The 26982-nt window shown below is 40.7% G+C and overlaps 1 protein-coding gene across 1 annotated transcript; it reads right to left on the bottom strand.

Moving 5' to 3' along the window:
* Positions 1–1361: 1361 nt before the first annotated feature.
* Positions 1362–26982, bottom strand: ace (angiotensin I converting enzyme (peptidyl-dipeptidase A) 1). The gene is made up of 25 exons (XM_017483934.3): positions 26553–26982; positions 20737–20907; positions 20425–20512; positions 19403–19546; positions 19107–19298; positions 18742–18839; positions 18368–18540; positions 17979–18202; positions 17739–17883; positions 17467–17565; positions 16776–16898; positions 16371–16582; positions 13583–13722; positions 13342–13500; positions 11173–11260; positions 8411–8554; positions 8027–8218; positions 7236–7333; positions 6456–6625; positions 6100–6323; positions 4989–5133; positions 4745–4843; positions 3131–3253; positions 2320–2507; positions 1362–1847 (listed from the first exon to the last, which is right to left on the bottom strand). Exons 1-25 carry the CDS (start codon positions 26772–26774, stop codon positions 1648–1650), a joined length of 3861 nt encoding a protein of 1286 aa, XP_017339423.2. The 5' UTR covers positions 26775–26982; the 3' UTR covers positions 1362–1647.

Here is a 26982-nt window from a genome sequence, read left to right as displayed (position 1 = left end):
ATTGACATATGTGAAGTGATCTAAATGACAGACATTGTGATGATATATACTTTTATATAATGATGGCTTGCTACCTTTAATTTAATTACTGTATTTTTTTTTAATAATAAGCTGCGCAGACTATTTTTAAGGTGACACAGTGATGCAGATGGTAGTTCCACGATCCCCAGTTTAATCCTGTTTCAATCCAATTTCTGTGCTTGTTCTCCCTATCTCTGGTTTCCTCCCACCTCTTAAAAACTTCCCAGTAGCTGTACTGACTGCTAGGCCTGTCGCAATAATAATGACTTTATCGGCTTGTCGTACGATACATGGACATTTTTTGCGGACGTCACCAACATTTTAGCCATTCGTGCTGATTCTGTCCTCTCTTCTGCCCTAGGGCTGTCAAATTAGACTTCGAACTTCGAATATTCATCGAATTTAAGATAAAAATGCATATTCACATGCAAAAACTGTGCATTCAAATTTGCGTAGCAAGCACTAGCTCCAATTTTAATGAAAACATATGGTTGAAAAATGACTCACAAGATATTAACAATGCTCTAACAATGTTTTTTTGAAAAAGAAAAATCTAGATAGTTCTAGTGGTTCGTATAATCCAGTCGTAGTCAATAACGTCGGGGATTGAGCCGCTTAAGCTGCGTGAGCTGAAGCTGAACAGTGAATGAACAGCGGTAAACTGATGCACTTTACCAGCAGGTTAATTAACTCCTGCAAATGCATTCTATACACGAGAGATTAATCAGACATTTATACAACCTAAACTGCACAAAATTATGCGAATGCACATGTGAATTTGAATTTAAGTAAGGTGCTAGAGGTAGGATGGCAAGTCGTGAATACACTTTTTCTATAACAACGCACTAAAACACTGACAATGAACAACTAAAGCATGAACAATTCACAATATTGTATTTCAATGTCTGAATATACTTAAGAATTAAAAGTTCGTTGCTCTTTGAAAGGACATGCTATATTATTTACTATTGTACATAATATGTATTATTATTACATAATTATTATTATATCAGTGGCGTAAAATGATCGACAGGCTTACGGACTACTCAAATTGCCCCTAGGTGTGTGTGTGTGTGTGTGTGTGTGTGTGTGTGGTGCCTTGCGGTGGGCTGGAATCCCATCTGAGGTGTGAGCAGTATTCCTGGACTGAGCTCCAGATCCAGCACAACCCTGACCTGGATAAAGTGCTTATTGAAACCTGTCTTAAATGAAATTTCCTCCATGGACTGGAATTGAAGGTGGTTAGAGTGTATGAATGAAGCTTCACAGATGATTTTTAAACTGGCTGAACATAATTTCAGAAAGCCATTTCACCCCAGAGATAACAACACACAAAAAAATCTGAATATATATTTATTATAAATGTATTTACCAATAAAATTTATCTAAAAATGCATACACAGTTTGGCCTTTACAAACAAATTATTGAAAACCCACTCAACATTTTAAAAAAAAATTTATACAAATAAATTACAACACTTAAGACTTTTTTCTTTTTTTTTTTGCATAGTCAAACTAATTTGACCAAAAAACAATTATTAATAAATATACAAGGATTTTGGGGGGATTCTGTTTGCAGGGAAACAAAATACAGCCACACAGGACATTTAGCCTACATCTGGATTCCTATTTGAGCTCCATTTGAGAGATGGACTTCTTGTGTAGGCGTCTGGATTTCCGGTATTTGTAGGCCAAGAAGGCTGTGGAGACCAGGAGAACAATCCCCAGCACAAGGAGAACCCACTGCCCAGCTACAGCTGCAGCTTCATCCACACTTAACCCTAAGAAATCCACAGTAGTAGGGTTGACCTCCTCCACAACTGCAGCTGCCACAGGACACAGGACACAGGAGAGGCATGAAGTGGACCAGTTAAATGCTCATGATCAAGAATGTCCCACTGATCGATCGTATCTTCTGATTTAACAAGATTATAGTGTTTAATTTGAATTAAAAGGCACATATATTTAATATTCATGTAAATAATATTACGATATGAATTGTGTTCATGGCAGGTGTGTACGTAATATTGAATTAAAAAAAATATCTGGGTATCACAGACAATACAATCAACTTTATTTGATAAAGATTTAAAAACACCAGTCATTTTTAAGGCTTTTATTGTGGACCAAAGTGAGCTGAACATAATCAAATAATTCTGATTTTTGTATGATTCCAAACGTAGATGCAATCACAATCACATTTTGAGTATTGTTCCAGTTTTAGTATAATTTCACCCCAAAGGTTGATTTTGACCCGCACATGCAGAAGGATTAAGCAAATTCAGCTTTCACACGTACTCGTGGTTGGCATCCAGTTGTAGTCGGGCCAGCCGAGGACGTCGCCGTTCTTTTTGTTCTCCATCTCTAGCCAGGTGATGAGGGGCTCAAAGTACTCCATCAGAGGCTGTACAGACATCACGGGCTTACCTGTGATCAAGGCCATCGCCTCGGGCCAGGGCTTACTGAAGCCCAGCTTCATCACATCACTAAATATGTGCAAGAGCATACAGAGAGGGGTTACAAATCTGAGCCCCCCCCACACACACACATTATTTTACAATTACAACAGTACAGTTGTATGAAGTTTACTATCCACTACATGTTTGTTAGAGTCTACAGAGTCACTATTTGTTGATCATATATACTGTACATGGACAAGCCAAAAAGAAAACATTATTTTGCAAGTTATCTAAATTTCATCCATCCATCCATTTTCCATGCCGCTTATCCTACACAGGGTCACAGGAGAACCTGGAGCCTATCCCAGCGAACTCAGGGCACGAGGCGGGGTACACACCGGACGGGGTGCCATCCCATCGCAGGGCACATTTGCACACTACGGACAATTTGGAAATGCCAATCAGCCTACAACGAATGTCTTTGGACTGGGGGAGGCAACCAGAGTAAAAGGAGGACACCCCCAAAGCACGGGGATGCAATGCAAATTCCACACACAATGGGGTTGAGGCAGGATACAAAACCCCAACCCTGACGGTGCAAGGCAAACGTGCCTTGCCACTGTGCCAGCCTAACTTTAGTAATCGGTGGGCACCAGCTTCCGTTAGAGAATATGTCATAACTAGTAAGTAATAATTAGTGGATGACTGACCCGAGGAGTTGTCCTGCCTTTGTGGACTTATAGATATCACAGTTGTGGAGAGGTCCAGTGTGACCCGCAGCATCACACAGAGCTTTATGGAACTGGAACTGGATCACAAAGCTGACGAAGTACCTGTCGCAGAAAAACAAAACGGTCTTCTCAGAACGATCTTTGTGCGTAAACTGTGAATAATTTGAAATGACAGAACAAAAAAACAGAACAAAACAGAAATACTGTAGCTATAACATGAATTACAACCTCTTTTAATCTTTATGTAAACCATTCCTTTTTAAACTGAAAACAGTGCTGAAAATCATTTTTTCCAACATGAAAATCAGAAACTCAACATGAAACTCAATTTGAATTCAACTGAATCTTTTGGTGATTTTGTCTCTAATGAATATGGGGGGGGGGGGGGGGGGGGGGGGATCATACTCGTACTAGAGAAATTACGTGCCATGACATCCCTGATGAAAAAAAACAATAGAAACCTTCATAGAATTTGTAATGGTTTTTAATGGTTATAATGGGAATTGTATTGGTTTTAATTATAATGGTCCCTGTGTGTCTCTACTGGTAACTGTTGCCTTCTTCTGTTGGTGGCATCTTATGTGTAGTGGATTTCATTAAGGACCAGTAATGGTAATGGGGTACACGCTGGTTAGCTGATGGTTTGTAATGGTATTTGTAGTGGAAACCATTAGAAATTCTGTGATGGTTTCTGGTAGGTTTTTTTTTCAGCAGTGATATCATAGCAGTGTGAAATAAAAGTGGTGAAATGATTTTATTTTTTATTATGATTTTATGTACGTCATTTCTGTAGGATGAATATTCCACAGCACAGTCGAATTCTCGTATCTGATTGGTCAGAAGGTGTTGATTCATTTTCTATAACAGCAGCTCTGACAGTTGATATTTCTTATAGTTTATATTTATTTATTAATGCTCATTCTAATGCTTTAGCGTTTCTATGGTAACCACTTATACAGGGACTTGTATGATGGACTCTCCATAATGGATTTAAAAACAACAAACATGTATAAGCATTAATAGGGTGACGTTTTCTATGAAGGTTTATTGAACACTTTTGGAAGGAGTCTCCAGGGTTAGCACTTTGTAAAAAAACAGAGGGAAGGCTGTTTCTGACACAGTACAGTCTTCAGGACAGAGGACTTTGCACTCGTTTCTAAGTAACATGACAAGCTGACTTTGTCATGTTTTTTGTCTTATTGCCCTTAAGAAAAAAAGAGGCTGGTAGTTAAAAAGACTTTAACTACAAATGGATTAAAAAAAAAAAGTATTTTGTCATTCTTAAATAAATACACAATTGTTAATGTTGGCAAATTGCTATGGTATATGAGGATTTTTACAACAGTTGTTGAGTATTTTCCTATCACAACCCATTTTTATTCCTTACTTATGTAACAAGACACATACAAGCCTTTGCCCTGTGAGGGATTTTATGTGACCATGTTATCACATAAACAGTGATTATTATGCATCATAAATGGTCCTGTCATATCACTATAAAAATCAAAGGACACACAAGGGCCAATGGCATATCCACTGCTAAGCAGTAAACAGATGATGATGGTTAATCATGAAACCGCTATCATTATGTACCTGACGTAGGGCACGTTGGCTGGGATGTGGAACTTGGCGCCTGGGTCGAAGTCTTCCTCTGTGCGGGTTACAGGTGGACACAAGCCCTGGTACTTCAGCCTCAGAGAAGAGATTGTAAAATTATAGCTGGCATGTAACATTAGCAATTAACATCCTGAACAGCGCCTTGTTCAATGTACAGTACACCGTGTACCAAATAGTCTAATCACATTTGTTCCCACCTGAATTGACATGCAAGTCTCACCTGAGATTCCACCACTCCTTGTTGTACTCGTCACTGGATATCCTGCCATCAAACACCTTCCACCTCCATTGGTCCATCAGGTAGCCGAAAGGCAGGAAGGCGATTTTATCCAGGGCGATGCTCATCAGGAAGTTTATGGTGCTCTCTGTGCACAGATTAACACCCGATTTGATTTCACCTCTGCATGATGGTGCATTTTACACTGCTCTTGCAGTAGCAGTGCAACTTAACATGATGTGAAAATGTGTGAATATATTTCGCCATGATGGTATTAATCGTTATATCAGAACCTTGGCTTAGGCATCATCAGCTATTTTACCATGCCTTGCTTATCAAACATTTAACTGTATATACTTGCACCGACCACTATTAGGAACACTTGTACGCCTACTCATTCATGCGATTATCAACTCAGCCAATCATGTGGCAGCAGCGCAATGTGTAAAAGCATTCAGATACAGGTCAAGCGTTTCAGGTAATGGCCAGACTGGTTTGAGCTGACAGAAAGGCTACGGCAAATCAAATAGTAACTCGACAACCGTGCTGAGCAGAAAAGCATCTCAAAACACACAGCACATTGAACCTTGAGAATGATAGGCTACAACAGCAGAAGACCACATGGTCCTGCCAGTCGAGAACAGGAAACTGAGGGTACAGTGGGCACAGTCTCATCGAAACTGGACAGTTGAAGATTAGAAAAAGACCGGGTGAAGTTGTTTGTTCAAATGTCTTGAACTGTCCATTTTCCAGTGAGGATGGATTAGTGTATGAATAAGCAGGTGTTCATAATAACGTGGACTGCATAGAGTCTACTATATGGACCTTATGCCATAAGGACATATATGGATCGTATTACACCTTATGCCGTCTTGAAACACGAAGCCCCACTAGCACATGCAAGCAATACATTCATAAAATCCAAATGTGTTGTGCACAATGGATTAGCGGTACATATCCTTAATGTATTAGTAACCTCTTGGACTCTAACCACCTTCAATTCCAGTCCATGGAGGAAATTTAGTTTAAGACACAGGTTCTTTGCCATGTCAAGCTTCAGCCCTACATGAAGTAATGACCTCAAAAAGTCCATCAAAAGCTTTTCAAAGCTTACCCGGGTTGTCCTCGACCTTATCAAGCAGGCCGATGGTGTGAAGGTGTTTGGGTGTGGACACTGAAAGCGCCAGCACATCCCCGATGGCCTCATGGAATCCCGGGTTGGCGCCGTCACGGAACGAGATGGGCTGGTCCTTATACTGGAGGAAATACTGCACATGGCCCATTTCATGATGCACTGTGATCAGGTCGTCCATGTCCACCACTGTACATTGCTTAATCCTGGAAAACCAGATAAGCATCAAGACACTCAACACATTTCAATAAAGAAATTGTGCTCGCAAATTTTGTGCATGACCCCATTTCATCAACTCCTGTACAGTATGTTCCTCCATTCCTTTCCCCAAGGCATACCTGAAGTCTTTGCGGTTGTAAAAGTCCCAGGCTGAGGCATGACACACCACTTCACGGTCTGCAGGCTTCGTCAGCATTGACTTGTTCCAGAATTCCAAAGGCATAGGCTCCAGGCCCACTGACGTGAAGAAGTCGTTCGACTCAGTGAACATTTTCAGAGCGTCCCAGCCCTGAGAAAATCCAAACAAAGCTGCCACTGAGCGCAGGTGGAGCTAATCAGGTGGAGAGATTTAACCCTCAACTTATTTTATATTATGTTGATTCATGTGTTGTCCAATAGACCCCCATTTCTTAACAAAACAACTGTACATTTATTAATTTACTGATCTTCAGTAACCACTTTATCTTGGTAAAGACCTATCCTGGGAGCTGGTGCTTGGCTTACGCATCATGGCCAGCTGTCTAGAGGGGGTGCCTGATGTTACCAGGCCTTGTATATCAAACTTATAAACTGTATATACTTGCATCGACCAATATTACAAACACTTGTACAGTAAACTTGTTTATTCATGCAATCAGCCAATCATGTGGCAGCAGTGCAATGCATAAAAGCATTCAGACACAGGTCAAGAGCTTCATGTCATTTTCACATCAAACTTAATGGGAAATGTTCTTCATGAGAAATTCTCTCATTTATTCATCTTCAGTAACCTTTATCTTGGTCAGGGCCTATCCTGGGAGCTAAAAATATTTTTTCCTGACATGGCTACAATAAGCTCAACAAGATCTCTAATATATGTAGATGTGGCTTGAATGGAAGTCAAGAAAAAGCTTGAGTACCTTGTCTATCATGGCTTGTGTGACGTCCACTTGAGTGGCTTCAGGGTACGGGTTCACCAAGTCCATGATTCCTGACCAGGTCTGTGCCCACATGTTTCCTGAGAAGAGTGCAAGAAAAAAAATGAGAGAAGCTGTTGGATTGGGTTCATTGGTCAGCGTCTGTCTATGGCGCTCTGGAGCCGAGGTGCGCCGCTGGGTTTTAAATTCCAACGCCACTCAGCCATGTGGAAGCACTGTGTGTGTGTGTGTGTGTGTGTGTGTGTGTGTGTGTGTGTGTGTGTGTGTGTGTGATTGCATGCACTCAAACATGGACATAGCTGTGTTCTCACTCACACTCAGACACACTCTCTCACACACACACACACACACACACACATACACGCACGCACACTGTCACGCTTGATGGTTTTGAAAGCACATTAAATCCTGCCGACTCTTTTGGAGTTGCCGCAAACAGCAGATGAATATTAATGTGCATTCATAGAAAATATGGAATGCATATTCAGGCTCAGCTTCAAGTCAAAAATATGGTGGAGCTCTTCAAAACAAGACCACAGAGCTCAGCCAAAAGCAAATCTTTTCATATGATCTGTCTCATCTAAGTAATTACAGCATTTATGACAAGCCAGAGGGTTTAGAGGTTACAGATAACCCATGTTTTTCTCTAATAATGTTAGAATATTTTTTTTTTAAGCCTTGCAAATCGATTCGCATGGATTTTCAGCATTTTGTAGATGTGGCACTAATGTTGTAATGGAGATCTGATACATTCGTTTCAGTTTTACTCTTACCTAGTAAATGTGCAGGGATGGGACCTTTAAGGTTGATGCGCTCCTTTCCGTATTTTTTGAAGAGTGCTCTCCGGACATACGCATGGAGGTTGAGATAGAGCGGCTGTAGCTCTTTCCATAACGCCTCCAAATCCTGCTCGAAGGTGGGTGTTTCGTACAAAGAGCGCCAGAAAGCGCCATTGTCAGCGTGACCTGTTGAGGAAAGAATAACTCATATACTGTACTAGTGAACCACAATTCCTAAGACGCTTTAATTTCCACTAAAAAATAGCATTTAGCCTTAATAGAGAGTGGACCACATTTTTGATCATTTACTATCAATAGCAGCGTGCGTTACTGTGGGGCTCTTTCTCACAAAGGCAGCCTTCATTTTGAGGCATTTACCGTTACTCCTGGCAGCTAAGTTGGCAAGCTCTACATATCTCTTGTAGCTTTGGCGCAGTTCTCTTCCTGAAGCATTTCGCCAGCCCTGCCAGGCAAACAGCAGCCTGTCGTAGTCCCTGGACTCAGCCATGATCTTATTTAGGTCTGAAAAAAAAAAAATCATCTGTCAGACTGACATACCACAACCCACTCTGAATAACGCTATAAGACTGAATTTAATTGAATTGAATTTTGAGGTGCCTGAGATCATTTTAATGTAGTCTCTCACAAACAAGGAATACTGAAAACTGTGTGGGGGCAGTGGTGGCTTGATGGGGGGGGGGGGGGGGGGGGGCTTGATGGTGGGCCGTGGTGGCTTGATGTGGGTGGTGGTGGCTTGATGTGGGCAGTGGTGGCTTGATGTGGGCGGTGGTGGCTTGATGGGGGGCTGTGGTGGCTTGATGTGGGCGGTGGTGGCTTGATGTGGGCGGTGGTGGCTTGATGGGGGGCGGTGGTGGCTTGATGGGGTCCGTGGTGGCTTGATGGGGGGCTGTGGTGGCCTGATGGGGGGCTATGGTGGCTTGATAGGGGGCCGTGGTGGCTTTATGGAGGTGGTGGTGGCTTGATGGGGGGCCGTGGTGGCTTGATGGGGGGCCATGGAGGCTTGATGGGACGCTGGTGGCTTGATGGGGCGCTGGTGGCTTTATGGAGGCGTGGCGGCTTGATGGGGGGCCGTGGTGGCTTGATGGGGTCCGTGGTGGCTTGATGGAGCGGTGGAGGCTTGATGGGGGCGCTGGTGGCTTGATGTGGGCGGTGCTGGTTTGATGGGGCAGTGGTGGCTTGATGGAGGTGGTGGTGGTTTGATGGGGGGCCGTGGTGGCTTGATGGGCTCCGTGGTAGCTTGAGGGGGGCCATGGTGGCTTGATAGGGGGCCGTGGTGGATTGATGGGGGCGCTGGTGGCTTTATGGAGGCGGTGGTGGCTTGATGGAGGGCCGTGGTGACTTGATGGGGTCCGTGGTGGCTTGATGGGGGGCCGTGGTGGCTTGATGGGGTCCGTGGTGGCTTGATGGAGCGGTGGTGGTTTGATGGGGCAGTGGTGGCTTGATGGAGGTGGTGGTGGTTTGATGGGGGCCATGGAGGCTTGATAGGGGGCCATGGAGGCTTGATGGGGCGCTGGTGGCTTGATGGGGCGCTGGTGGCTTTATGGAGGCGTGGCGGCTTGATGGGGGGCCGTGGTGACTTGATGGGGTCCGTGGTAGCTTGAGGGGGGCCATGGTGGCTTGATGGGGGCGCTGGTGGCTTTATGGAGGCGGTGGTGGCTTGATGGAGGGCCGTGGTGACTTGATGGGGTCCGTGGTGGCTTGATGGGGACTGTGGTGGCTTGATGGGGGGCCGTGGTGGCTTGATGGGGGCGCTGGTGGCTTGATGTGGGCGCTGGTTACTAATTGGAAGGTCGGGGGTTCAAGCCCCAACACTGCCAAGCTGCCACTGTTGGGCCCTTGAGCAAGGCCCTTTACCCTCTCTGCTCCAGGGGTGCCGTATCATGGCTGACCCTGCGCTCTGACCCTAACCTCATAACATGCTGGGATATGAATTTCACGGTGCTGTAATGTATATGTGACCAATAAAGACTCATTATCATTAAACCTTTATGTAATAATCCATAAACTGAATTGGACTACTTTCACATTGGGCCTCGTTTATCACTTTTTGTGTCTAAATGTTTGCGCAAGGCAAACCAAACTAAAATTTTCCGCCGGATTTACAAAAGTTTTGGGAACACATTACTGAGACAGCTCATTTGCATTTAGTGGTGCCCACAAAATGCCATATAAGGAGGGCTAGAAAGATCAAATTACTAACTAAGGACCGGTGAAAGAAAAGCTAGAAGTGGAAGTTATTTTGACTCACTTCTATGGCAGTAAAAATATTTAGCAGTATATCGGCACATCTGAAGACAAATTACAGAAAAGGTGAACAGATGTGAATTAAGTGAGGTGAAAAGAAAATTCTGTGACATGAAAATTCAGAAGGAAAAAAAAGATCTACACTGTAAACGCAACCAATTTATACACCAGCTTTCATCCTCCAAAAAAAAACATATATATATATACACTATTCTTTAAATATCCTTTCCCTCATAAGCACAGCATGCAGTGTTAAATTTCCATCATCTTTGGTTATAACTGAACGATTAGTTTTATTTGTCTTAATTTATAGGTTTGCTTTGGCTCGCTTTAATTAATGCCGATAATATAAAACGAATGATTTTCACAAAATATTCTCGATGATCCCTGATCTAATAAACTAGCCTGAGGATGTATTTTTGACCAAGACTCCAAAGCACTTCTACACTGTAAGTCGCTCTGAATAAGTGCATCAGCTAAATGCTGTAAATGTAATAAAAATAATTAAGCAACTTGACATTTTATTCTAGTAATAAAAGTGAAATAATACATGCAAACTATACGATTTGAAGATGATCAAATCGAGATTTATATTAGTTAGTCTTCTTATGCGTAAATTTACACAAACTCATGAACACGAGTAGGATATGAAAGCTTTTTCTGAATTCACAGGACTCTCATGAATACCAAATTTCTTGTGTAAACGCTCGTACCAATAAATTCTTTCATATGCGGTTTGAAAAATGAGGCCCAATATTTTCACTCATAAAGGAGGTAGAGCCTAAATCCCAATCGGTCACGTGGGAGGAATGCCGTGTATGTTCTTAAGATGGTCATGAGATTTGAGCTACATTATGAAATGCAAACATATTCACCTGGATCAAGAGGTAGACAGGTACCATGATCTTCACAGACTTTAGCTACACTGTATGTGGTCTCCATGGAGGCCAACAAGTCATTGTACTATGAAAAGAGAGAGAGGAGAATATTGTGATAAGTCCCACTAAACGGAAATAACTGAAAGTCCTGAAACTCTGCCTTCTTCCTAGGCTATAGCACTTTTATGTCCACTTTCATTCCTCAAGATGCAGTTTTCACTCCTACCAGCTTCCCGTCTTTTTCCTACCCTTCATTCAACTCCTACCTCACGCTCCGTCCTGAGCTCCAGCCCCAGTTCTCAGAGTTCTGTCCTAAGTTAAAATATGTGGCTTTTACACACAAACTGTCACTTATTATTAGATTAATTGGTCTTTAAAAAAGCTCAGAGAATTATCTTTTCAAAACTGGTTCAGTGTTTTGCAGGGGTTTTTTTTTTCTTTTTTTCCCCAAATACATCTCATATACTAGAGGTTTTGGCTGTGCGATATGATGATATCGATATTTTCATAAATTATTTCACAATACGTTTTTTTCTGAAATATTGTGTATATTGTGATATCTTTTTATTATTTAAAAAAATAATAATAATTACAGACTGGAAGCAGCTGGTACGAAGTTAAAATTTTATACTTAATCTTTTAAATTGTATAACGTTCATTTTACCATTTCTGTTTATTTTGTTTTCTTCTTTTCAGCATTAAAAATTTATTTGTTTGTTTTCTAAATTTGAAAATGGTATTTTTCATCTAAAAAAAATAAAGCAAATTTAATGTTTGTAGGCATTAATTAGGTTTTTTTTATGTAACACTGGCAGTTTGTGAGCAATACTGTGCTACATATCATGAATCCTATAGCCTTTGTGAAATGAGACTAGAAGTCTCCCACTAGAGGTACATATAGTGTTCTATAACAATACAATACATTATTGGTAAAATCGATAATAATCAATTATGAAAATCGTTGCCAACGAATCTCATTATCGATTAGTTTTTCTGTGCACGGTACATTTACGTTACGTTACTTCTGTTCCGAAAACACGGTTCGGAGAGTAAATACTACAGTTGTGTCCCAAATGACATACTATACACTTACACTATGCATTATATACTGTACAGTCTAGTGCAGTGTTTCCGTGGCCGTGGACCCTAGTGGTCAGTTTGTGCTATTGCAGGGGGTCCGTAGGAAAGTTCTAAAAATGTTTAAATAATATTATATATATGTTTTTGTTAAATGTATCAAAATATATTCAAATGAGATGTTTTAAAATTAATCAATTTGGTTATTCGCGTGCATTCACAAATATCACGTTAGCTGAGCTGACGATCGTTCATTGATGGATTTATTTTAAATCTATTTACAAATGAAATGATAATTTGCAAAAACCTATGAGTGGTAGACAAGTTCAAGTGTCGCACTGATGGATAATATAAACAAAAGATAATTCAGAGAGTCAAATTAAATGTCACACCAACAATAAAATGTAACTGAACCTGGTATTTGAGCTAATCCCTGGGGAATGACAGGTCCTACCAATCAACCAGGCATTGCTAGGACTGTACAATTCTGTGCTTGTTGTGAATCCATAAGAAGTAATGCAGTAATACTAATTATATATTTATATATATATATATATATATATATATATATATATATATATATATATATATATACACACTCACAAATACATTTGTGTATTTATGTATTACTTTTTAAAGATGCAAAAAAGCACGGAATTAAACTACAGTCCTAAATGAATAATATTTATTCTGGTGTGTGTGTGTGTGTGTGTGTGTGTGTGTGTGTGTGTGTGTGTGTGTGTGTATTGGGTTCTTTTCAGTCTTATATAATTGGCAAACAGTTGTGTAAAGTTTTGGCCTGAAGTTTATATTTGTAACACTCTGTTTGTGAATTTTATTTAAAAACATTTTTTTAAATGGTACTGAAAGTTTGCCCCCCGTCAGATTAATCGATTACTCGAAAGAAGAAAATAATAATAATAATAATAATAATAATAATCAGCCAACTAATCTGATTATGAAAATAATCGTTAGTTGCAGCCTTAACAGTGTTATAGTTTCATTCTGGCCCTTTAGGAAAATCTCACTCTAGCTTTTACTCTCTCTAGCTTTTGGCTTTTGTCTTTTTCTTCCCCTTCTCCCTTGTACCTCTCTCAGCTGAGCGTCAGGGAGCGCAGCCCTCTCCAGATCACTGAGTTTTTTTAGGATCCTTTTCACTGAGTAGTCCTGGAAATCAGTAGTGTCATACTTGCGGGCCTGCAAACCGTAGGTCTTTGTGTGATTGGCCATGTCCAGGTTTTTCTGCAGCTGGTTAGTACAAAAACAAATACATGTAAAAACATGAACTAGACGCTGAAGCACTGTATTCCAAAATGATCTCTGGTCTCACCATAATCTGCTTGTTTTCTTCATTGATGTTAGTGTTGTAGGCCCACGAAGCCTCTGTGTAAGCGTTCCAGACTTCCTCTGCTGTGGAGTTGTATTCAGCCAGGAACAGCTTTGCCTGAGCCTCATCGGTTATTTTCTCGGCTGGAAATGAGGAACGTCACATAATGTGAACTTACATTACATTCTAGTGCCACATTTTTAAGGTTATGTGGTGGACAATTAATTAAAATAGCAAAACATTTCATTAATCAGGTTGCTCAGGAAAATATTTTTATTAAGCTTAATTGTGCATTACGTAAGTTTTGTAGTTTTTTTCCACGATTAGGTCTCTAGCAGTTAGAACTGTATGTTCAAGTCCTCCTGGGAAGCTCGCATTTACGATGTCAGGCGCGTTCAAGTCACTTTGGTCGGAGCAAGATAGCGGTGTAGCTTCTCTTAATTAACGACAAGCTACAAAGAAAAATGCAGCAAGGTGCTTTTTTACTCTACTTCTAGAAAATGAAGAACAAAGAATGTGTATCAGGTGCATTTTCCTTTTTTTATGTTTTTAATCAATTTATGAAGCCACTGTAAATTTTATCCTTAAATATTAAATTGGAATTATGCAATGGTATTGTATTTTGTGCAGGCATTCAGCTTGTTTTATTGTAATTAAAAAAGCCTGACAATAACTTGCTGCATATCCCAAACACATAACTGAAATCAGCTTCTCAGACGAGTAAACATTCAATTTAAACAAATTTACAGTCAACTACAAATGTTGCATCCGTTGATTCCATCATGTTTTCTTATTGACACACCCCCAACTCGGAACTCAAAGAAAACACGTTTCCCAATCGTAATTACGACTTTGTGGTGGTGTTCATGTCTGGTCAACTCGTAAGCACGAACTTTCCGACATGACTTGAACGCACCATTAGGTTGGACATTCAAATTCAAATCATTCCCGCCCATATTCATGAAGCTCCGCCTCCAGGATCTACAAACAGAGAACTGTCTATAAAATGACTGACAAGAGGCGTATCCAAATATAAACAAGCTTGCTGGACCGGAAATTGGTTTTCCAAACAGGTTTTCTCAGCGACTTTATACACTTTTGCTAAGGCAACAGCTTAATGCTTTCGGTTTTTTAAAAAACATGTTTTACATATCCTCCAGGATATTTGTACAAATAAGTCATTTTAAAAAAGACCACTGCACCTTTAATGGTTTCGATACGGCTGTATATCGATTGCACAGGTAGGTTATATGTCATAAAATAGCACTTATAGCTATTATGATGCGTAATAAACGTTTACACTTCAACCCACACTGCCTCCTCTGAGAAAGCAGCTTTCTCTTTAACACCAGCTTTTCCTAAACACACTGTTTACATGAGAATATATGCTATCATGATGCAGACGAACACACACACTCTGCTGCAATAAAATAGCCTTTCCTGGCTGATTCAATCCAGGTGAAAGACATCAGTACTGCGACTGGGAAGCTCATAGCTGCAGACATGAGAGCAGTCGGTTTGGAAGAGAAAACATGATACAAACACCTGTGTGACTACAGACACGCCCCTGACTGTAGGGTTGCCAGGTTTGTGTCTTTTTATGCCAAATTGGAAGTGTTTTAGGTCAAAGGTTCGAAACTTTTTGGGATAATTTGTGAGATTTAGTTGGGGTTGATGTTTTGATGCACTGCAAATAAATAAATAAACATGAAAAAATATGGTAACACAGCAAGTGAAAATATCTCGATAATGGGCAATGTTACTTAATATTTCTTATTGTAAACGTATCATAAATATATTTGACAAAATATAACAAAAAATTTAAATGACTGTTTTTATGCTTTCTTTTAATAAATTAATGCTTCCAACAAAACTAGACTATTTGAAGCTTAAATTTGTAATGATACTACTACTACTACTACTACTAATAATAATAATAATAATAATAATAATAATAATAATAATAAAATGTAGAATTAGGTTTAATAGTCATATACTTGGTGTACTGTAATCTTATAATACTATAAATACTAGAAAATATGATTATATTCAAGATATTTCCACTTGCTAAGATATCTCTGTTACTTTGTAAGTCTTTGCAACCCTGAGCTAATGTTTAATTGTGTTCTATGTTAATTCACTTAAGTGTCAGTTATTTTACTCTTAAATAACACTGAATAATTGAATCAATTGAAAATGAAAACCTATTAACACAATAGTTATTGTTGCCATATTGAAAATGCATCGTATCGAGGCACCACTGAACGCCCATTACATGGACCATCTACTAGCAAATCACACTACACAACATTCCCACGCCCAGGTGCCTGAATTTCATCAATTTTTCTAACCCTAATCGTATTTGTTGTGGGTGTAACTCATAATAGTGGGCGTACCTTGTAAGGGGTGTGGCTTGTAGTCATACAGAAGACAGACAGTTGGAAATTTTAGATTTCCAAAGATTTTTAAAAATAATAAAAGAAGAAGAAGAATGTGTCTTGCTTTTACAATTCCCCAACTTTTTGGGCTAGTTTGCGATCTTTTGCATGCGCTGCAAAAAATAAATAAATAATTTTCACTTGCTATAAAAATAGCAAGTGAAAATATCTTGCTGATGAGCAATAAAATATAATAAATATATTTTAAAAATAAAAATATAACATTATTCAGCCTATTTTATGCATTCCATTATTTTTGCTGTATCAAAAATGCATTGCATCAAGACACCACTGAATTGTATCGAATTTCAATTTTGCGTATCGTTACACTAATAGTTACACTTGGATCTTACCAATGTCCTCTGGGTAACCTTGTGGAACAGGAGGCATCCATTCAAAGTCGGGCCAGCCGAGTGTTTCACCTGACTGTTTGTTCTGTTCCTCTAACCAGGTAGTGATGGGCCGAAAGTACTCCATTAAGGCACTGGCGTCCATTTTGTTTGTGCCCAAAGTCTCTTGTAGCACCTCAGTCCAGGGCTTGGAGGAACCGAACTGCATGATTTTTCTTTTAAGCAGAGGCAAAGAAAACACTCAGCTCACAGAAGCCATCCAAACTAAAACATATTGCATACCATGTGTTTTGTCTTCCAACATAATTCCAACGTATCAAATATTGTACTACAGGATTTGTTTAAAAAAAAAAAAAAACATTACTCTTTCCTGAGATATTCAAGCAGGAATTCTGGATTACTACGTACTCTAAAACAGCCCCAGCCTTGGCTGATCTATAGATGTCACACTTATGCAGCGGTCCAGTGTGTCCAGCTTCCTGGCAAAGCTTCTGGTGAAACTGGAACTGCAGGATGAAGCTCACAAAGTATCTAAAAGATGCCAAGTAAGATTGTATATTCAGTTGGTTGACTATCCTGTAACAGTCATGAACAGATTAGCTCTGGTTTCAAATAAAATAAAGATGCAGTAGACAAAAACACCAGGTTGGTTTTATATTGTGAGGCACTGAGACAGTACAGTTGGTGGATTTAAAATTCAGTAACCCTCTCTGGCAGAAATAAATGCTATCGAGAGCTGCTTGGGGAAGATTTGCCTCATACCTCCAGGGTTGGGGTTTCCTCACTCCCCATGGTGCTGAATGCTGAGCTGAGGTTTATAGTAGTGAGGTAATTGGATAAATAGTATAATTACTATAATAAATAGCTTGTTGTGGGGCATAGGGATCTCATTGCTCTGCCATTCATGCAGGGCAGCTCTGAGGACATGGTAGGCTAACTTGCTGGCCAGCTAGCTGGCTGAAAGACATGTTGAAGAACAAAACCCTTAAGAACAAAACCCTGAATTCGAACACCATGTTTTTGTTTCAATATAAATTTTTATCAAAAATGCAAATATGAGTGAAAACTTCATCGATGCAGCATTAGATTATAATCTCACCTGATGTATGGAGTATTTCCTGGAATATGATATTTTGCCCCAGCATCAAACTGCTCCTCTGTCCGTCTTACTGGTGGACAGATACCTTGGTATTTTGTTCTGTGAAGTACATATAAGATTTATGATAACATTTTATCAATATGTTCATAGAGAGCAGCTACTATACCATATACTGTAGATGCTACTGGATCACTGGGCTGTTGTCTAAAGTAAATTGGTTAAAAGGATAAATTTACATATGAAAGCAATGTTTACAGACCATTGGAACGTACCTGAGGTACCACCACTCTGAGTTGTAGCGTTCAGGTGGTGTATGTCCACTGAACACACCCCAGCGCCACTGATCAATGAGGTATCCAAAAGGAAGGAAGGCTATCTTCTCTAAAGCCATCTTTAACAGGTAATTTGTGTCAGTTTCTGAAATATACCAAAGAAGTCATTGGTCAAATCAACCCTTTTAAACAAATTATTGACTGAAGTCCATTGATTATTGATTAAGTCCTTGGAATTACCAGTGTCATCAGTTAGTGTGTCCAACAGGCCAATAGTCTGCAGGTGTTTGGGTGTTGATACAGAAAGCGACAGCACGTCTCCAATGGCCTCATGGAAGCCAGGGTTGGCTCCTCGCCTGAAGCTTACTGGCTGGTCTTTGTATTGCAGGTAATACTCTACATGCCCCATCTCATGGTGCACAGTAAAGAGCTGCTCCATAGTTACTGTGGTACACTGCTTAATCCTGTCATAGAGAAAGGTGACACCACACTAATTAAGTATCATTTATCCTAGAATTACTTAAACAAACATTTGTAGCTCCTATAAAAATATGTTGGTTGCTTTTATTTTGTGAAATAAGACAAATTATATGTGTATTTTAGTGCTTAAATTATCACACATTGCTCACCTAAAGTCCTCCCGGTTATAAAAGTCCCACGCAGAGGCATGGCAGACCACCTCTTGGTCACCAGTGGGCTTCTCCAGCATGGACTTCTCCCAGAACTTGGGAGGCATCTCCTTCAGACCAAGAGAGGTGAAGAACTCTTCAGCCACCCGAAACATATGGGTGGCATTGTAGCCCTGTGAAAAGGAAATTCACTTGTCACTGTCCTTTCTTCATTCTCCAGTAATCTGAGTGCTCTTTGTGTGTACCAACCCTTCTACAGGATTTTGGCTTTCCTACCAAAATTCTGATCTAACTTGACTGATCTGGCTTATCATTTAATGTCCTGGATGGAGGATTGGTGTCCCCTGGAAGATTAATGTGGACTATTAACTTACTTGGGCAACCATGGTGTTAGTCACGTCCACATTGGGCTTGTTAGGGAAAGGGATCATCAAGTCATAGATGTTGTTCCAGCTTTGTGCCCACATGTTTCCTACAGAAACCAACACATACAAGCTATATCAGTATCTTTCTTTCTGTAAGTAGCAAGCTCTAGTGCAGTGGTCACCAACCCTGTTCCTGGAGAGCTAGACCATAATTGTGTCCACCTGACCATCTAATGATTGTCTTAAGAAATTCTTGATCAGCTAAAAACAGATCTTGGTTGTGTTAGATCTTGGTTGGAGATGAAACCTACAGGAAGGTAGATCTCAAGGAAGAGGGTTGGTGACCACTGCTTTAGTGCATTATAGGAACTGACCAAGCAGATGGGCAGGGATGGGGCCTTTTAGATTGATGTACTTGGGGCCATAGTAGTTATACAGCTTGCGACGGACAAAGGCGTGCAGGTTCAGGTAGAGAGGCTGCAGCTGCTTGAACAGGTTTTCCAGGTCCTGCTCGAAAGTTGGAGACTCGTACCAGGAACGCCAATAAGCACCAGTGTCTGCAAAACCTGGAAAGGACACAAACATCTAATCTCATCCTGGTTTTTCTCTGTTTTCTGTCCCCCATTCAATTTCCTACGGACACTCTCTGTATATAAAATGACATGCTCACCATCCAAAACGGAGGCTTTGTTGCTGAGCTCAACAAATTCAGGATAAAGGGGTTTGAGTGGTACTCCAGAGTTGTTGTGCCAGCCTTCCCAGGCGTATAGTAGCTGCTTGTAGCTCCGGGACGTGGCCAGAATCTTTGTCAACTCTAGAAATATACATAAAGTGGCATTACCTTAAAAAGTGTGAAATAAAAACGAAATACAAGTTCTGGGGAATTTTGAGCAGCTATTAGAAATATAATGTGCATCTTTCTCTAAAAATGTGTATGTGCAGAATGGTTTATCTGCACTTTTATCTCTCCAATCTAAATGGTGTTGCATGGTGTTGTCACCAAAGAATAGAAGAAACACCCATCCATTCATTTTCCATATGGGTTATCCTTCACAGGGTCACAGGGAGCCTGGAGCCCTGGATCCCCAGGGAACTTGGGGAACAAGACAGGGGACACACTGGATAGGGTGCCAACCGATCACAATACAGAATCACACACTACAGACAATATTAAAATTCCAGTCAGCCTACAATGCATGTTTTTGGACATGCAGGAAACTGGGGGACCCAGAGGAAACCCCCAAAGCATGGGGAGAACATGCAAGCTCCACACACACAGGGTGGAGGTGGGATTTGCTTTGTTTAATTATTTATTTAATTGCAAATGCATATAGCCAAAAGTATTATGATGTCATCTGCATAGTTTGATACTTTAAAGAAACAGATGGCGTGTTGTAAATTTATGACATTAGTCATGCTTAAATCAGGGTCCATGTTAAAACTAGTACTGTGCCCCTTAACAGAGTAAATGCTAGCTTGTGTTGCGTTTGCACAATTCCACTGTAAATGTTGTGAAAATTTCAAGCTTTCTTCTACTTCCTTGCGTGTACAGTTGGTAGTTTTACACACCATTTAACTCTCATTCCTCATTTACATCTCAGAGAGACAATGGCAAATAACCAAAATGGGAGATTGCCCATTATATTACATAAATAAAATGTGGTTGCTAAAAGGCAATAAATATTCACTTACCAGGCTCCAAAGACCAGCACTCCGCTGGTTTGGGACATACTTTTGCCGTGGAGTAGATGCTGCCCATCTGACTCAGAATCAAATTGTACTAAAAAAAAAATGGAATTAATTGCTTTCTCGTCCCGCTGACGGTAGTGCAATAAAAAATACTGAGTATTTAGTTTAAGGCCAAGATTTGAGATTTCAAACTACAAGACATACAAGTGATATACAGATACAGCATCATGTTTAGGCAGAATGCAACATGTACACTTGCATGGTGTTATTCGGACCAATGTTTATCTCTAGTTTGGGAAAAGCATGCAGACGAACCCTCTCTCGCTCTGTGGTAGGGAGGTTGGCAGGTCCTAGGACATCAATCTTTTTGATGAGGTTCTTCAGTGTTGGATCAGTAAAGGTGTCCAGGAGTGCGTCAGGGAATGTTTCCTTAGCCAGTTTTCCCCATGCTTCTGTGAAATTTTGTTTCTCTAGACTTGCCAGCACCTGTGCAAAACATCGGATACGAACATTAGAGAAAAGTACAAAAATTGCAGCTGTCTAACCAAACAGTTTTGAAGCATTTCCTGTTCAAGCTGCTAATGAACCAGTACTGGGAAAAAACAAATTAGTATCAGTTCCTGTTATGGCACCCAGGGAGCCCATCTTCCTCTGAATTGCACTGGATGAAATTGTCACTACGACAAAATGACTATGACTACTGCGTATAACAGCTGTCATCTTAGTTGTCTTGTGAGTGATGAGTCCATTTTAATCCCTATGCTTGTGTTGGATTTGAATTGGCCAACTACACGGCAGATTCACTACACATCTGTGTAAGTTAAGAAGTGAATACAGAGTGTATGAGTGTCTGTGTAATTCAGCCTAATGTAGCTAACCACCCACGATATTTACATTCTTGCATTGAAAAAGACAAACAGTCTAACCTTTATCATATTGCATGAGCTAAATGGGAATAGCATGTCACGTCTAAACGATGGAGAACCAAGATAATGGATGCTCAGTTTAACAGAAGCATTGCCCTGCCAGGAATATTGTTATTGCGAAGAGCCTATGGTCAAAGATAAAGCTTTCTAGTGATGCACTTATGATTCTCCTACACTAAATACATAAAAAAGGCTTGCCAAAAGCATCAGAAACAAATATTTAAAGGAATAGTCTGAAAGTTATTAGTATACACACAAGCACAGATCTGTTACATCCTGCTGTAACTTGTGTGGCACTGAGTGCCCGTGACTCTCTCCTCTGTTATGTGAACTGATTAAGCTTTATCCTATGCTGAGGCAGCACCACTCATAAGTCAGTCCTGTGTCGCCATCACTGACCAGACAAGACTGTGGATCTTTGAAGACTGCACTTTCAACCCAAGCTTGATTTATCTCAGTTGTATCCATCACTGATTAACAAGAGAAAAGAAATGACAGTCCATAAACATTAACTTTGGCCTCGCTTTGTCTTGATCTCGGGATCACATTTCCACACAAACACCCAAGTTCTTCAACAGGATCGTCAGAGGTTCACTCCATGTGTTTCCTTTGACCTACAGTGCATCCGGAAAGTATTCACAGCGCTTCACTTTTTCCACAATTTGTTATGTTACAGCCTTATTCCAAAATGAATTAAATTCATTATTTTCCTCAAAATTCTACAAACAATACCCCATAATGACAACGTGAAAGAAGTTTGTTTGAAAAACTTTGCAAATTTATTAAAAATAAAAAACAAAAAAGCACATGTACATAAATATTCACAGCCTTTGCTCAATACTTTTGGCACACTATTTTTGGGCAGTTTCTCCCGTTCTTCTTTGCAGGACGTCTCAAGCTCCATCAGGTTGGATGGGGAGTGTCGCTGCACAGCCATTTTCAGATCTCTCCAGAGATGTTCAATCGGGTTCAAGTCTGGGCTCTGGCTGGGCCACTCGAGGACATTCACAGAGTTGTCCTGTAGCCACTCCTTTGTTATCTTGGCTGTGTGCTTAGGGTCGTTGTCCTGTTGGAAGATGAACCTTCGCCCAGTCTGAGGCCCGGAGCGCTCTGGAGCAGGTTTTCATCAAGGATGTCTCTGTACATTGCTGCATTCATCTTTCCCTCGATCCTGACTAGTCTCCCAGTTCCTGATGCTGAAAAACATCCCCACAGCATGATGCTGCCACCACCATGCTTCACTGTAGGGATGGTATTGGCCAGGTGATGAGTGGTGCCTGGTTTCTTTGAGTGGTGATGAGTGGTGCCTGGTAGCTTTGTTTAATCAGACCAGAGAATTTTGTTTCTAATGGTCTGAGAGTCCTTCAAGTGCCTTTTGGCAAACTCCAGGAGGGCTGTCATGTGCCTTTTACTGAGGAGTGGCTTCCGTCTGGCCACTCTACCATACAGGCCTATTTGGTGGAGTGCTGCAGAGATGGTTGTTCTTCTGGAAGGTTCTCCTCTCTCCACAGAGACACGCTGGAGCTCTGTCAGAGTGACCATCAGGTTTTTGGTCATTTCCCTGACTAAGGCCCTTCTCCCCCGGTCGCTCAGTTTGGCCGGGCGGCCAGCTCTAGGAAGAGTCCTGGTGGTTCCAAACTTCTCCATTTACAGATGATGGAGCCCACTGTGCTCATTGGGACCTTCAATGCTGCAGAAATGTTTCTGTACCCTTCCCCAGATCTGTGCCTCGATACAATCCTGTCTCGGAGGTCTACAGACAGTTCCTTGGACTTTATGGCTTGGTTTGTGCTCTGACATGCATTGTTAACTGTGAGACCTTTATATAGACAGGTGTGTGCCTTTCCAAATCATGTCCAATCAACTGAATTTACCACAGGTGGACTCCAATCAAGTTGTAGAAACATCTCAAGGATGATCAGTGGAAACAGGATGCACTTGAGCTCAATTTTGAGTGTCATGGCAAAGGCTGTGAATACTTATGTACATGTGCTTTTTTTGTTTTTTATTTTTAATAAATCTGCAAAGATTTCAAACAACTTCTTTCACGTTGTCATTATGGGGTATTGTTTGTAGAATGTTTAGGAAAATAATGAATTTAATCCATTTTGGACTAAGGCTGTAACATAACAAAATGTGGAAAAAGTGAAGCGCTGTGAATACTTTCCTGATGCATGGTAAATGTCTGAGAATGATAAGCATGGGTACATTTTCTTCTTTCATCATTTCCATGATCTTGACCACCCTGGCATGCAGGGGCTGTTTTTAGAGTCCCAAAACAACTACCGAAAAGGAAGAGAAGGGAAATTGGTTCACACTAAAATGCCTTGTTGATAGCTGTTATTATGGGTAATGGATATGCTTTCTTCTCATGTTTATTTTTTTCCCCATTTTTCTAATTCACGCTTGCCCGAGATGATCTCAATGTTAGGCAAATAATCCTTCCATTACTGCACTGATAGCCGATATGTGATGGGCTGGGATGTGATATTTCAGCTTGTGCTTATGTCCACTATATTGTTTCACAGCATCAGCACTTTAGAGGGTAGTGTCTCTCTTTCTTGAAAGATTTTTAAAGACTAATTAAAAAATCGGCTTGACTGAGTCCAGCAGGCACTACTCTTTGATCCAGTCCACTGCTTGACCTCACTCACTTACACGGATTAAATTATATTCAGTCTGCCTTACCCAATCTTTACGTACATGTTTATGCATGATTATTTTGTTGGAAGTATACTTTCGCAGGTTTTGCTTATTTGGTTGAAATTTGCCTGTCTTCAGTTATTATTACCTATATGATCTGCTACTGCTGGATTAGAATGTATAGGTCATATATGACCTCCTACTCAGAAGAACAAAAACATTAGTACAGGGTGTCCCAAAATTGCCCATACTTATTATTTTTTTAGAAAGCCTTTAAGAATGCTTTTAACAAAAGAAGAACATATTGAAATCGGGAAGCTGTTGCAAGGTTGCGATGGACTTTAACAGGAAACATGGCACGCACATCATACACAGCACTGTTGCCAAACTTATTAACAAATTCAAAAAGACTTGAAGTGTTGCGGACCGACCGAGAAGTGGACGTCCATGAACATCCACTGATGAAGGTACAACCGATGTGGTGCTGGCAAAAATAATCCCCTGTCTGTGGAGATTTTTGGGACACCCTGTATGTACTAATAAAGAGGTCAACAACTCACTACAAGATTATGTATCCAGGCTAGTTTTTTTTATTTGTAGTTGCCCATAGGACAAGTAGGTTCAACATCCAGAAAAAAAAATACAGCTTATTCACTTGAAAACCACTTTTCCTTGGTAGGTAGCTATGTTTAAACTTAACAAAGCTTTACATTGATGTTGTAACTATAATATGAGCCTCTCGTTACAAATCCCATCACCTGCTGCACTACACACATCAGCCGAGGCGTAATCTGGCTGGAATGGTGGAATGCTTTTTACAAAATGGATTAATTCGTGTGTAGCCAAACTCAAATAGTATATTTTACTTGTGATGTGATGAGAAGAAACCATGTTATAGCCAAAATGTTTGGCCAATGACTTGTTGTTTTTTTGTCATACACGCTACATGCTGCATTAACCCTCCTATTATGTTGAGGGGAAAAGTTGCATCCATCATGTTATGGGTCAAAATGACTTCCACAGTTTAATACACACAAAAAACAGCAAAGAACAGCTTAAAATGGTAAACCTATATTACGGCTTGTCCGAGATAAGCCATAAGAAGAAATATTTGCATGCCCTAAAGTTATGACCATAAATGAGGTAAAGTCAGATGAGAGAGTAACCAGTATCTCAGACATTTCAAATGTGCAAATGGGTCAAATTGACCTATAACATAATAGGAGGGTTAATAACTAATGACTAATCACTAGCTCACCATGCAGTACATTTTTATGTTATTGTAGGTACTACATTTGATCAGAGTCAGTCAGGTTTCTGGGTAACCAAAACATGTGACTGGGCAGCACACTGGAGCTTTTACTAGCTAATATATTTATGATTTGTCCAACCCTGTAGTATTATCATGCGTACCATTAATCCGACATTCTGCCTGCAAATATATCACACTAAAAGATGGGTAGAAATTAACTTCTGTATTCATTGCTGTGGTATGTAGGTGCTGGGCTTTTGTTGCTTCTACATGGCAGTGTTTCTTCAGTACAAATCCATTCCCACACCTCTGGTCATGACAGACGTGCTTTGATCACCTCATTTGATCTGTCCGGAATAATAGACATCACGCCAGGCGAGCCCCAGGTTAGGCTCAGTGCACCACATGCATCTCTTTGGTTTGGTTCTTTAAATTTCATCTTTTGGGGAGTGTCCTATCAAGCTCTAGGATGACGGGCTGAGGTCAGAGCACGGTCACATCTGTTGGGCGTAACGGGGTCGGGCCGCTGTAACGTGCCCAGCTGATTGTGTTAAACAGTGTTGGGACAGCTGTGTGGAAAGTGAGAGATTTTGCGAGGAGATGCCTGGTGGGAGTGTGTGTGTGTGTGCGTGTGTGTGTGTGTGTGTGTGTGTGTGTTCGTGTTCCTTTAGGAGAGTAGGAATTCTAAGCCTTTGCCTCAGCATCAGTCTCCTGATGACCAGCACATCTTGACTTTTTCTGTGCTCTATACAGTATCCTTCACCTATATCACTTTCCCCTGGTGTATAGAACTGTATAGTTGCATATCGGCATTGTGATATTGGACAGTAGCAACAGTTACAGCAAGCAGTTGCCTTACTGACTGACTTTTCATTCCATCATACACTGATAGCATTATTTATTGAGAAGCCGTTTCTCATTTTCATTTTGTTTACTAGAATACATGACAACCTACAGCAGCCGTTTCGCTTGCTCTCATTTTCCAGGTTCTGGTTAAGTTAATCATAGGTCCTTTGAATGTGTCGTGATAAAAATAACACAAGGAATCATAAATGTGTGTCATTTTATGGCCAGCAATTACATCAGGACGGTTTTGGAAGACAGACTGGAACCTTACCATCTGGAGGGCTATGGCTATAGTGGTGGCATTCCTGCAAAGGTCTTTCATAAAGCAGCAGTCATGTCTGTATCTCATAATATAAGCTTTGAGGACACCTTAAAGCCAGACACATGTGACAAATAACAACAACCACAAAGATTATAACAACAACCACAATGACAGAGCATCTGACATGCACCATGACTCATACCTCTTGCTGGGAATTGTACTCCGTCAGGTTGGTTTTATGCTCCCAGCTTGCCTCTGTGCTATAGTAGAACACTTGCTCAGCAGTCGAGTTGTAATCACTCACAAACTGAATGGCCCCAGCCTCTGTGGAATCGTACTTCCCAGGCTGCCACTCAGGTTTCAGAGCCACCCCGACTCCGACTAGGGACAGCAGCAACACGGCCCAGTGCATCATGGGTTCCATGGAGTGGAAAAAGTGCAGAGAAACTCCAAGCAAGAGTGCAAGCTAAAAATAACCCTGGTTGCTGTGTGTAGCCCTCTGCAGAAGTGTGTCTAGGTGTGCACACCTCTGGATGGTCCTTTCCAGTGGTTCTCTTTTTCTCTCTCTCTCTCCCCCCCCTTTCTATCTCTTCCTCTTCACCCCTTCCCCCTGCCTATCTGTCCGTTACTCG

This window comes from Ictalurus punctatus, chromosome 13 (assembly GCF_001660625.3).
Source record: "Ictalurus punctatus breed USDA103 chromosome 13, Coco_2.0, whole genome shotgun sequence".
NCBI classification, from domain to species: Eukaryota; Metazoa; Chordata; class Actinopteri; order Siluriformes; family Ictaluridae; genus Ictalurus; species Ictalurus punctatus.
The sequence above is the reverse complement of the archived record's forward strand: the minus strand, read 5'-3'. Positions and strand labels throughout refer to the sequence as shown.

Bases quoted from the DNA above. Each gene is read 5' to 3' on its own strand.
- ace (XM_017483934.3), bottom strand. From the start codon at position 26,774: ATGGAACCCATGATGCACTGGGCCGTGTTGCTGCTGTCCCTAGTCGGA. The intron at 18,541-18,741 runs GTAAGTTAATAG...TCCTTTTCACAG, and splicing joins CTAACACCATGGTTGCCCAA to GGCTACAATGCCACCCATAT. The intron at 4,844-4,988 runs GTGAGACTTGCA...CTCTTCTCTGAG, and splicing joins AAGGAGTGGTGGAATCTCAG to GCTGAAGTACCAGGGCTTGT.